General features: G+C 45.6%; 1 protein-coding gene across 1 annotated transcript in view; it reads right to left on the reverse strand.

Annotated features, from left to right (window-relative positions):
* The window catches only part of ntn2 (netrin 2), a gene marked incomplete at both ends in the record, with an annotated part of 61,490 nt that extends 48,519 nt beyond the window's left edge, over positions 1 to 12,971 (reverse strand). Inside the window, one exon of the mRNA XM_084141731.1 lies at positions 11,900 to 12,971. Within this exon, the coding sequence (XP_083997857.1) occupies positions 11,900 to 12,971 (1,072 nt within the window). The remainder of the gene's footprint in view (positions 1 to 11,899) is intronic.
* Positions 12,972 to 13,551: the final 580 nt, after the last annotated feature.

Genomic DNA, 13,551 nt, shown 5'->3' on the forward strand with positions numbered 1-13,551 from the left:
TTCGCCATACATGCCTTAGCCCCCGACCGTGTCTCACGCTAACCACCCAAAAGGCACCATTTCATAGGGCTGCTGATTTTAGAACAACATTCCTCGCCCGTGTGATTATTTGAAAGCACAGGAGTTATCCTCTACCCCCAGCCCAACTAATTTGGCCGTCACGCTGTTAGTAATTGAAGTGTCGGGTCCCGGCGAGCCCCGGGCGACAGCAGAGGTGAAAGCGGGAACATTGCAACATACATGTAACAACAACACAGGTTGAGGCACTCAGAGATAGCCAAAGGTGTCTGTCTGACACATGGACACACCAGTGCCCTCTAGGGCCCGACATCATAACTGAACGTATGGGGTCTCCCTCCAACAGTGGAAATCTGTAGACCTACACATACATCCCATGTCTAGAAGTGACTAGAAGTTATTAATTCTAATGCGCTGTGTTAAAACAATTATATATGACCTTGCAACCTGAACTGATGTGTTTGTGTGTGAGAATGAAGTAATTTCATGATCTGGTGCCTAAATGTGGTGTGGTGACTATGTCGTGGAGCGGAAGAGGAGAGGTGACCTCTCGCTGCCCTCGCTAGAAGCTGTGGAAGGAGGATGGAACATGGCTGTGAAAAGATGGAGCATTGCTTTGAAATTATATTCAGCATCGTAACCATTTGCCCCGGGTCAGAGAGAGAGAGCAGGAGAGAGAAAGAAAGAGAGAGAGAAGGAGAAATTAGTTAGAGATGGAGAGAGGGAGAGCGAGAGAGAAAAGGAGAAGAGAGTTGCCGGTTTTGGCGTTTGGGGCTCCTGTGTCCTTCAGAGTTTCCAGAGTTCCACACAGATATGTTTGTTTAGCACTTATAGCTCTGTCCCAGAGGATGTGTCTGTGTGCTGGGTCTGGGTCCGTCATAGGTAGAGCCCAACCAGACACACACCAGACACACACACCTTCCTGGACCGCCCTGCTCTCACCTGCAACCCATCTGGCAAAGCCCCCTAATTCCAGCTAATAGTTTCCAAAAAAACAGAGGCCCACCAAAAATACTCAGCCCCCTTTAAAGACAGAAAGATTCTGGTAAATAAAACTTAAAAAATCGCTACAAAGTCTTTCTCCTCCTAAATTCCCCTCTTTCTCTATAGAACACCTATTTCCAAGTCAAGCTTGCCTCAATATTGCTCTAGTGTACAAAACATTAACATCACCTGCTCTTTCCATGACATAGACTGACCAGGTGAATTCAGGTGAAAGCTATGATCAATTATTGATGGCACTTGTTAAATCCATTTCAATCAGTGTAGATGAAGGAGAGGAGACAGGTTAAATAATGATTTTTAAGCCTTGTGACAATTGAGACATGGATTGTGTATGTGTGTCATTCAGAGGGTGAATGGGCAAGAACAAATATTTAAGTGCCTTTGAACAGGGTATGGTAGTACGTGCCAGGCGCACTGGTTTGTGTCAAGAACTGCAATGCTGCTGGGTTTTTCACGCTCAACAATTTCCCGTGTGTATCAAGAATAGCCCCCACCCAAAGGACATCCAGGCAACTTGACACAACTGTGGGAAACATTGCAGTCAAAATGGGCCAGTACGCTTTCGACACGTTGTAGAGTCCATGCTCTGACGAATTGAGGCTGTTCTGAGGGCAAACGGGGGTGGGGGGGTTCAACTCAATATTAGGAAGGTATTAGAGCTGGGCGATTTCGACAAAATCCATATTGTGATAAATTGACATTTTTTTGCGATAATGAGGAATCTGCGATAAATTACAATAAAACAAATTGTGGGGAGGTGCTAGAGTTGGGCGATATGGACAAAAAGTAATATTGTGATAAATGTAACCATTTTATTGGATAACAATAAATACTACGATATACACTACTGGTAAAAAGTTTTAGAACACCTGCTCATTCAAGGTTTTTTCTTTATATTTACTATTTTCTACATTGTAGAATAATAGTGAAGACATCAAAACTATGAAATAACACATATGGAATCATATAGTCACCAAAAAAGTGTTAAACAAATCAAAATATATTTTACATTTGAGATTCTTCAAAAAGACACCATTTGCCTTGAAGACAGCTTTGCACACTCTTGGCATTCTCTCAACCAGCTTCACCTGGAATGCTTTTCCAACAGTCTTGAAGGAGTTCCCACATATGCTGAGCACTTGTTGGCAGCTTTTCCTTCACTCTGCGGTACGACTCATCCCAAACCATCTCAATTTAGTTGAGCTCGGGGGATTGCGGAGGCCAGGTCATCTGATGCAGCTCTCCATCGCTCTCCTTCTTGGTAAAATAGCCCTTACACAGCCTGGAGGTGTGTTGGGTCATTGTCCTGTTGAAAAACAAATGATAGTCCCACTAAGCCCAAACCAGATGGGATGGCGTATCGCTGCAGAATGCTGTGGTAGCCATGCTGGTTAAGTGTGCCTTGAATTCTAAATAAATCACAGACAGTGTCACCAGCAAAGCACCCCCAAACCATAACACCTCCTCCATGCTTTATGCTGGAAAATACACATGTGGAGATCATCCGTTCACCCACAAATCTTCTCAATAAGACACAGCGATTGGAACCAAAAATCTCACATTTGGACTCCAGACCAAAGGACACATTTCCACCGGTCTAATGTCCATTGCTCGTGTTTCTTGGCCCAAGCAAGTCTCTTCTTCTTATTGGTGTCCTTTAGTAGTGGTTTCTTTGCAGCAATTTGACCATGATGGCCTGATTCACACAGTCCCCTCTGAAAAGTTGATGTTGAGATGTGTCTGTTACTTGAACTCTGTGAAGCATTTATTTGGGCTGCAATTTCTGAGGCTGGTAACTCTAATGAACCTGTCCTCTGCAGCAGAGTTAACTCTGGGTCTTTCATTCCTGTGGTGGTCCTCATGAGAGCCAGTTTCATCGTAGCGCTTGATGGTTTTTGCGACTGCACTTGAAGAAACTTTCAAAGTTCTTGAAATGTTCCGTATTGACTGACCTTCATGTCTTAAAAGTAATGATGGACTGTCGTATCTCTTTGCTTATTTGAGCTGTTCTTGCCATAATATGGACTTGGTCTTTTACCAAATAGGGCTATCTTCCGTATACCCCCCCTACCTTGTCACAACACAACTGATTGGCTCAAACGCATTAAGAAGGGTCGAAATTCCACAAATTAACTTTTAAGAAGGCACACTGTTAATTGAAATGCATTCCAGGTGACTACCTCATGAAGCTGGTTGAAAGAATGCCAAGAGTGTGCAAAGCTGTCATCAAGGCAAAGGGTGGCTATTTGAAGTATAAATATATTTTGATTTGTTTAACACTTTTTGGGTTACTACATGATTCCATATGTGTTATTTCATAGTTTTGATGTCTTCACTGTTATTCTACAATGTAGAAAATAGTAAAAATAAAGAAACACTTTTGAATGAGTAGGTGTTCTAAATCCTTTGACCAGTAGTGGCTACAGACACATTTTTCTGACCTGCTTTCAGACAAACGCTAGGCATATTGTTGAAGTAATGTGTTTAATGCTCAGTTCATGCGTTTCATCTTCCTAGTGTCCAGTCACGGCCTGTCTGGTCCATTAGATCTGGTCAGGTCTGGCCTGTACAGCGATTCCCATCGTAGGACGTCTGGCTAACAGAGGGCCAAGCCTAGCACAACCCAGGTATGGTCCCGTGTAGCTCAGTTGGTAGTGAATGGCTTTTGCAACGCCAGGGTTGTGGGTTCAATTCCCACAGAGGGCCAGTATGAAAATGTATGCACTCACTAACTGTAAGTTGCTCTGGATAAGAGCGTCTGCTAAATGACCAAAATGTAAATGTATGGTCTGTAGACTATAGTCTACACCAGTGGTCACCAACCTTTTCTGAGTCAAAATGCAAGCCGAGATCTACCGCTCAGATTTGAAACGTAAGATTATGCAACATTAACCAATTAAAAACAGTTCTGTAGTAATGATGTTTGTGCAGTAGGCTATAGGCCCAATACATTATTACTGCATATTGGCTATGCTTGAATTGCCCTGCCAATGTTGTTCTTCTCAGGCCATTTTGAAATTATATGAAAAACATTTAGGTATAATCACACTGGTAATAGATAATGTGTTGTATTACTTGTGAGGCACAGCTGTGAGCATAGTATTCTTTTTTTTTTTTTTTTTGATGGCCTGCATCTGATGGTCAGTCTGAGGGGAGAGAGGGAGCAGCTGTGAAGCTGCCTTTCACCCGACTCATCATCCCTCCGCTGAGAAAAGGGGAAACAGTCTTCCAGCTGATGGCTAAACTCAAGTCGCACTGCATTATTTCTGCCTCATGCACCAATTCATGTTGTTACTCCTATGACCAGAGGAAGTGAAATATTCCTTGATATTAAAAAAGAAACAAGCCGCTAATAATAACGAATGCTTATCGGAACACTTTGCTATAGTCATTCATTGCAGCTGCAGTGCTGGTGGTAGCGTGAGTGGAAGTAGGGAGAACGCACATTTTAATGCACTTTATAAAAGTGTTGCACAAATGGTTGACAGTAAGAACTTACTCATAAAACAGCAGCTCTTTGCTGTATTCGTTGAGTCTCTCTCTAGTCAGGGTTTTAAACATTTTGATATCTCACAGTATCAACTTTGCTGTCTGTACGAGGCTTCCTTTTACAGTCTATGGCTTGAGGAAACTTGCAGACACGGTGATGTGAGCTATCTGATATGCCAGCGGTAGGCATATAGGTGCACTTGATTTGCTTTCTGGGCCTGCTGGGTAGGTGGAGTTCTACCTTCAGGCACATGAAATGGTTCAAAATGGGAACACTTCAACCTTCCCGGTGCTAGGGCTGTTGAATCAAGTGCACCTACCGCCAACATTGCGAAACAAATACAAAAAAATTGGAACGCAAGGCTTTTATCGTTGAGAGTCAACAGCCAGCACCAAACTGTTCTGTCCGGAAAAAAAATATCAAAGTCAGATTAAACAGTCTTTACAAGCTGTTGCATCATACTGTTATACTATAACGTGCCAGTCAGGCTCTCATACCACCATATCATCTCAGTAATACATCTTTGTAACTCTGTACTACCAGCATGCCACAGCCATAACAGCATCAGCACTGTCACACCAATGCCAACGCACCATCCCTATCGCATTAACACTTGTTATTCACCTGTTCCCAGCCACATTTTATCTTTTGGCTCAGACACTAGTGAGATCAGACAATCTTTCCATTATGTCTATTTTAGAAGAACAGGCCCTCTCAAGAACTCCTACATGGGCTTCTTAATGCAAACTGCTCAGGCTCATGTTTGTGGGCAGGATTCACAGCGGGGCGCCAGGCCGGACGGGGAGCTTGTGTGTGCTGGTTTGTGTCTGAAGATGGTTCCTGGGCCTGACAAAAGCCCAGACAGTAATCTTGGCAAGGCGCATGTCAAACATTAGCGAAACCCGTGAACACTCAAACAGGACTAGAGAGACAGCTCGGCTTGGCTCACACCACAGTACAAATTACTGATTCAGTTCAGAACCTGGAAGTGGATTAAAAGTATCTTTTAATAATCTCAAAGCAGTTATAAACGCTATGGGGCACGATGTGTCACAAAAACTAAGGCGCGTTTTCTCTTCAGCAACAGAGCTGTGCTGGTTTCAAATGGTATCAATGGCAAAAAATACTTTTTGTTTGAATATAATAAAACATAATTACTTCATGGTCTGTTGGTCAGTCTCTCTTTCTGCCCACCTGCTCCTGACACCCCATTCCCCTTCTTGAACTCCCCTCTAAACCCAGTATCCCCTGGGGCATCTCCCCATCAGCTTAACCTTGTCATCACCCTACAGAGGATCATCACCTAAGCCCGCCCCCCAAACGCGCCCCTAGCCCCAATGCCCCCGGCCCAGAGGGCGGCTCCGGTGACATCTGGGGAACCCCGGCTTCTTAACAATGTGCCAATTGAGACACAACGGAGAGCTTTGGGTATGAAGTGGGACAGGGTTGAGGTTCTGGGAGGGGGGGGGGGGGGGGGGGTCAGGGTACAGAGTAGGGGGGAAATAGAAAGAGACCCACTTCTTGGCCCAGCACTGCAATGGCCCCGGCTCTGTTCCCCTGGCCCTGTCACTCTCTCTCCCCATTAAGCAGATCTGGCACTGCTCAATGCTAAATATGATTTCAGGCCATTTTAGAAAAACATTTTAGAAAAATATACATTGTTTTTCATTGTTCTACTTCTGTTTTTTTCTTTAATCGCTTGTAATTTTATTTAGCTACGGGGAAAGGTTTAAAGCGGGACAGTGGATTCTGATACAGTGTTATTTTTGAACGTCTACACATTTTTATGACAAGCAGAATTGACCTGAATTTGGTTGAGCCTCTGGCACACTGTAACAGAACTACTTGTAGAATGTTTGTGAAATACACTACATGACCAAAAGTCTGTGGACACCTGCCTGTCGAACATCTCATTCCAGAATCATGGGCATTCATATGGAGTTGGTCCCCCCTTTGCTGCTATAACAGCCTCCACTCTTCTGGAAGGCTTTCCACTAGATGTTGGAACATTGCTGCAGGGACTTGCTTCCATTCAGCCACAAGAGCATTAGTGAGGTCAGGCACTGATGTTGGGCGATTAGGCCCGTAGTCGGCATTCCAGTTAATCCCAAAAGTGTTCGATTGGGTTGAGGTCAGGGCTCTGTGCAGGCCAGTCAAGTTCTTCCACACCGATCTCGACAAACCATTTCTGTATGGACCTCGCTTTGTGCATGGGGGCATTGTCATGCTGAAACAGGAAAGGGCCTTCCCCAAACTGTTGCCACAAAGCTGGAAGTACAGAATCGTCTAGAATGTAATTGTATGGGTTTGATCCCAGGCTGTGTCACAGCCGGCCGTGACCGGGAGACCCATGAGGCGGCGCACAATTGGCCCAGCGTTGTCCGGGTTAGGGGAGGGTTTGGCCGGCCGGGATTTCCTTGTCCCATCGCGCTCTAGCGACTCATTGTGGTGGGCCGGGCGCCTGCAAGCTGACTTCTGTCACTGTAAAGTTGGAAGGTGTTCCCTCCGACACATTGGTGCGGCTGGCTTCCGGGTTAAGCGAGCAGTGTGTCAAGAAGCAGTGCGGCTTGGCAGGGTCGTGTTTCGGAGGACGCATGGCTCTCGACCTTCGCCTCTCCCGAGACCGTAAGGGAGTTGCAGCGATGGGACAAGACTGTAATTACCAGTTGGATATCACGAAATTGGGGAGAAAAAGGGGTAAGAAAAAAAAATACATATATAAGAATGTCATTGTATGCTGTAGCGTTAAGATTTCCCTTCACTGGAACTAAGGGGCCTAGCCCGAACCATGAAAAACAGCCCCAGGCCATTATTCCTTCTCCACCAAACTTTACAGTTGGCACTATGGATTTAGGCAGGTAGCGTACTCCGGGCATCCGCCAAACCCAGATTTGTCCGTCGGACTGCCAGATGGTGAAGTGTGATTTATCACTCCAGAGAATGCGTTTCCACTGCTCCAGAGTCCAACGGCGGCGAGCTTTACACCACTCCAGCCGACGCTTGGCATTGCACATGGTGATCTTAGGCTTGTGTGCAGCTGCTCGGCCATGCAAACCCATTTCATGAAGCTCCCGAAGTACAGTTCTTGTGCTGACGTTGCTTCCAGAGGCAGTTTGGAACTCGGTAGGGAGTGTTGCAACCGAGGACAGATGATTTCTACGCTCTACGCGCTTCAGCACTCGACGGTCCCATTCTGTGAGCTTGTGTGGCCTACCACTTTGCGGCTGAGCAGTTGTTGCTCCTAAAGTTTTCCATTTCACAATAACAGCACTTACAGTTGACCGGGGCAGCTCTAGCAGGCCAGAGATTTGACGAACTGACTTGTTGGAAAGGTGGCATCCTATGACGGTGCCACGTTGAAAGTCACTGAGCTCTTCAGTAAGGCCATTCTACTGCCTATGGAGATTGCATGGCTGTGTGCTCGAATTTATACACCTGTCAGCAATGGGTGTGGCTGAAATAACGGAATCAACTAATTTGAAGGGGTGTCCACATACTTTTGTATATATCGTGTATAATGTAATGTTCCTTTTAAGAGAAATGCTACTATACATATGTTTTTTTTTTTACATATCAAAATCCACATTCACTTGATCATATGACACAGTAATCCCATAAAATGTAATCTGTTAACATCAACAAGGTCACAAAAATTACTGCAATTTCACTTGGCAAGCTGTCAGAGAGTGTCTGGATGGTGTTTTTTTTATACATGTCTTGAGGTAAGGGCAATCACTGCCAAATCACATTCTTGGATGACTTAGCCGCCGTGGTGCGCCAACAACTCGAGCTGTTGTCATTCACTGTTTAGACTTGTTCGTGAGGGAGCGTGTTTAATTTTCATAGGGGAGTGCAGAAAACATGTTGGGTTGAGTGTAGAGGAGTCCTGTTTATAGAGCTAATGAAACAGAAATCACAAATACTGCTGCTGCGTTTCAGTGTACTGTAAAGTCTGTTGAGCAATGTAGGGTTGGGGATGGGTTGCATATGGCGTTTGGCATTATGCAACTCCACAAGAACATTTCACCCTCACCTTTAACTGTGTCAACAGCAAGTCATCTGGTTTTTTCAGGCAGCACACACACAGTAAAATCTAGTTCTTCACTCCTCATTTTATTTTCTAGAGAGAGAGAGAGAGAGAGAGAGAGAGAGAGAGAGAGAGAGAGAGAGAGAGAGAGAGAGAGAGAGAGAGAGAGAGAGAGAGAGAGAGAGAGAGAGAGAGAGAGAGAGAGAGAGAGAGAGAGAGAGAGAGAGAGAGAGAGAGAGAGAGAGAGATCTGGATATACACAGTGTACAAAACATTAGGAACACCTTCCTAATATTGAGTTGCATCCCCTTTTGCCCTCAGAACAGCCTCAATTTGTTGGGGCATGGACTCTACAAGGTGTCGAAAGTGTTCCATACGGATGCTGGCCCATGTTGACGCCAATGCTTCAGACAGTTGTGTCAAGTTGGCTGGATGTCCTTTGGGTGGTGGACCATTCTTTATGCACACGGGAAACTGTTGAGCGTGAAAAACCCAGCAGCGTTGCAGTTCTTGACACACTCAAACCAATGTGCCTGGCTCCTACTACCATACCCCGTTCAAAAGGCACTTCAATCTTTTGTCTTATCCATTCACCCTCAATGGCACACAAAAACAATCCATGTCTCAGTTATCTCAAGGCTTAAAAATCATTGTTTTTACCTGTCTCCTCCCCTTCATCTACACTGATTGAAGTGGATTTAACAGGTCACATCAATAAGGGATCATAACTTTCACCTGGATTCACCTGGTCAGTCTTTGTCATGGAAAGAGCAGGTGTTCCTAATGTTTTGTCCACTCAGTGTAGGAAGATAATGAAGAGAGTAGACACTCCCACTCTCATAAAATTTGCATGGTCCCTTCAACATGGTGGCAATTGAATTGATGAGTATTCGCACAGACCAGACCATTGAATTATGTTTCTATAACGATTTGTACTTTTCAAGACACCTATGTATGGTAAATCCAATCAATAGACCACCACAAAACTTCCTCTGTTAAAACTGCATGAGTACTGAACAAAACTTCCTCTGTTAAAACTGCATGAGTACTGAACAAAATTTCCTCTGTTAAAACTGCATGAGTACTGAACAAAATTTCCTCTGTTAAAACTGCACGAGTACTGAAGAATTCCCATCCATGCTTACAGTCATTGTAAGAATGTGTATGGGTGTGTGTGTATAAATTGTTTAACATTGCCATATTCTAATAAATAATACATTTATAGTTATGAGGTGGGATTAAATAAATGTATCTAAACATTAAACAATGCTAAATAAATATATTCTGTAGGTAGCCAACTCTGCTAGGGGTCCTGGTGGGTGGAGTTCTCCATTAACAAAACCTCATTCTTTAATTATTATTATATTTATTTTCTCCCCTTTTGTGTATATCCATATACTTTACTGTCAATACATAATATATGTATATAACACATATTGTTGACACTAGCATACACAGTACATTCGGAAAGTATTCAGACTCCTTGAATTTTTTCCACATTTTGTTACGTTACAACCTTATTCTAAAATTGATTTAAAAAAGGTTTTCCTTAACAATCTATACACAATAATTAAAGCAAAAACAGGTTTTTAGAAATTTTTGCAAACGTAATACAAATAAACTGAAAAATGACATTTACATAAGTATTCAGACTCTTTACTAAGTACTTTGTTGAAGTAGATTACAGCCTCGAGTCTTCTTGGGTATGATGATACAAGATTGACACACCTGTATTCGGGGAGTTTCTCTCATTCCTTTCTGCAGATCCTCTCAAGCTCTGTCAGGTTGGATGGGGAGCGTTGCTACACAGCTATTTTCAGATCTCTCCAGAGATGTTTGATCGGGTTCATGTCCGGGATCTGGCTGGGCCACTCAAGGACATTCAGAGACTTGTCCCGAAGCCACTCCTGCGTTGTCTTGGCTGTGTGCTTAGGGTTGTTGTCCTGTTGGAAGGTGAACCTTCGCCCCAGTCTGAGGTCCTGAGCACTCTGGAGCAGGTTTTCATCAAGAATCTCTCTGTACTTTGTGCCGTTCATCTTTCCCTTGATCCTGACTAGTCTCCCAGTCCCTGCCGCTGAAAAACATCCCCACAGCATGATGCTGCCACCACCATGCTTCACCGTAGGGATGGTGCCAGGTTTCCTCCAGATGTGACGCTTGGCATTCAGTTCAATCTTGGTTTAATCAGACCAGAGAATCTTGTTTCTCATGGTCCGAGAGTCTTTAGGTCCCTTTTGGCAAACTCCAAGCGGGCTGTCATGTGCCTTTTACTGAGGAGTGGCTTCCGTCTGGCCACTCCCATAAAGGCCTGATTGGTGGAGTGCTGCAGAGATGGTTGTCCTTCTGGAAGGTTCTCCCATCTCCACAGAGGAACTCTAGAGCTCTGTCAGAGTGACCATTGGGTCTTGGTCACCTCCCTGTCCAAGGCCCTTCTCCCCCGATTGCTCAGTTTGGCTAGGCGGCCAGCTCTAGGAAGAGTCTTGGTGGTTCTGAACTTCTTCCATTTAAGAATGATGGAGGCCACTGTGTTCTTGGGGACCTTCAATGCTGCCGAAATGTTTTGGTACCCTTCTTCAGATCTGTGCCTCGACACAATCCTGTCTCGGAGCTCTACGGACAATTCCTTCGACCTCATGGCTTGGTTTTTGCTCTGACATGCACTGTCAACTGTGGGACCTTATATAGACAGGTGTGTGCCTTTCCAAATCATGCCCAATCAATTGAATTTACCAAAGGTGGACTCCAATCAAGTTGTAGAAACATCTCAAGGATGATCAATGGAAACAGGATGCACCTGAGCTCAATATCGAGTCTCATTGCAAAGGGTCTGAATACTTATGTAAATAAGGTATTTATGTTTTTAATTTGTAATACATTTGCAAACATTTCTAAAAACCTGTTTTCACTTTGTCATTATGGGGTATTGTGTGTAGATTGCTGAGGAAAATGTTTTATTTAATCCATTTTAGAATAATGCTGTAACATAAAAATTTTGAAAAAGTCAAGGGGTCTGAATACTTTCCGAAGGCACTGTACAAGCACGCGGATGTCATTGGCATTGAGATACCGAGTCAGATCTGCCTTTGTGTACCAATGTCACTGATTTAAGCGTGCAAAGCTGATGGCATCTCTCGCTGTATCTCTTTTGTAAAACCATACTAACATTATGAATGCTACTATATTATGAATTACTATGTCTATTTACTGTGCACATACCTGCTAACCAACAAGGGTCAACAGTAAAGAATTGATCCCAAAAATAAATAATGCAAAATAAGACAGTGAAAAGAGTAGAAATACACAGAATCGAAAAGATCAATCAAAACCGATAGAAAATGCTGATTAGAGCTGGGACTCACGTAAACACTCGTTGGCCTCACGGGCGCTGGCCCTCTGCCACGGCCGGTCGTAGTGGAAGGGCTTGCAGCGGTCGCACTCGGGCCCCTCTGTGTTGTGCTTGCAGTCGCACACCAGCTTGCCCTCCTTGTCCTTGAGGCAGCGTGAGGCGTGCCCGTTGCACTTACACCTCCCGCCCACCTGGAAGTCCCCCACCGCGTAGAAGTACGCCGGCAGAGATGTGGACGGTACCATTGGGTCCTCGTCCGGCCGGCCTCCCCCGCCTATCCCCCCCCCTCCTCCTGCCCCTAAATCGCGGGGCAGCTGGGGCCGGCTGAAGACCACGCGGATGTCAGTGACTGATACCCAGTCTTGGAGCACAGGGCTGTTGTCAAAGTCCTTCCCGGAGGGCCGCCCATCCAGAGTGCTGAAGGCAATGAGCCCTCCGGAGAGGGGGTAGAGGTCAGTGTGGCCGTCGGTGCAAAGGGCCTCCTGCTCGTTCTGCTTGGTGATGGCCGCCTTGTTGGGCCGGTTGTACATGCGCCGGCACTGGGACGAATAGTACTGGTAAGGCGTCCAGCTCTTGCCGTAGTCCATGCTCTTGTAGACGGCCAGTGACTCGGGGCGGGGCGAGCAGAACTGCAGGCTGACGTAGGTGATTTCAAACGTCTTTCCCAGTGACAGGGTGAGGGTGACGTTGTGTGGCGAGGTGTGCAGGTTCTCCGACTGCCAGCAGGTGAGGTTGTTGGCCGAGTTGAGGTCGGTGAGGTAGGAGGGCGGGTGGGCACGCCACGGGTCCGCTGCATCGCAGATCTGGCAGGTGCGCACTGAGGGCCGCTCCTCACCGCGCTCCACCACGCTACAATAGCGCGACGGTGTCGGCCGGCCACACACGCTAGACACTGCCACCTCCTTGCCAAAGGCGGCATTGATGAACTCGGGGATACAGCGGCGTGCGGCGCCCGCATCGTCGTAGCAGGGGTCTGGGGGCATCTGTTGCCCAGCAAAGGGGTTGGCGGCACCGTGTTGGGAGGCGGCGGAGGCGGAGCATGCCAGGAGGCACAGCCCCAGCAGGCACCTCCAGGCTTCCCTCATCCTGCAGAGTGTCTATGCGAGGGAGTGTGTGTGTGTGTGAGGGGGAGTGGAAGGAGAGAATCCCAGCTCACAGACCCTTCCTTTAGGGTGACCGTGACCACCGCAGCCTGTCCTGTGAAACAGAGAGACAAGAGAGAGAAAAGCAAGAAAGAGATCAGTGCCATTGTTGCCATAAAAGGATTCAATGCAACAAGCAACAACACCTGCTTATTGTTGAAAATATTCACAGTTCAGTAACTGTTCCCAAACACATCCAGTCATCTTATTGTCGTCAATTCAACCCTACTATATGCGCAAGCTTGCTCATTTGAGCTAAATATCAAGTTTGTGACAATTCAAAACACCTCAGAACCTTATGATGAGTAATGGAATGTTTTCATTAACTAAAACCCTGCAAAAGAGAGAAAGAGAGAGAGCGAGAGAGGAGAGGGAGTGAGAGAGTGAGAGATGGAAAGAGAAGAGAGAGATGGGGGAAGAGAGAGTAAGAGAAGGAGAAAGAGAATAACTATATAAAGAGAGACATTAGGGGCTGGATTGGAGTGACTGCGTCCTGAATTTCAATGGCGCCACTCTTTCAGCA

This window comes from Coregonus lavaretus, assembly GCF_964263955.1.
Source record: "Coregonus lavaretus genome assembly, chromosome: 25".
NCBI lineage: Eukaryota > Metazoa > Chordata > Actinopteri > Salmoniformes > Salmonidae > Coregonus > Coregonus lavaretus.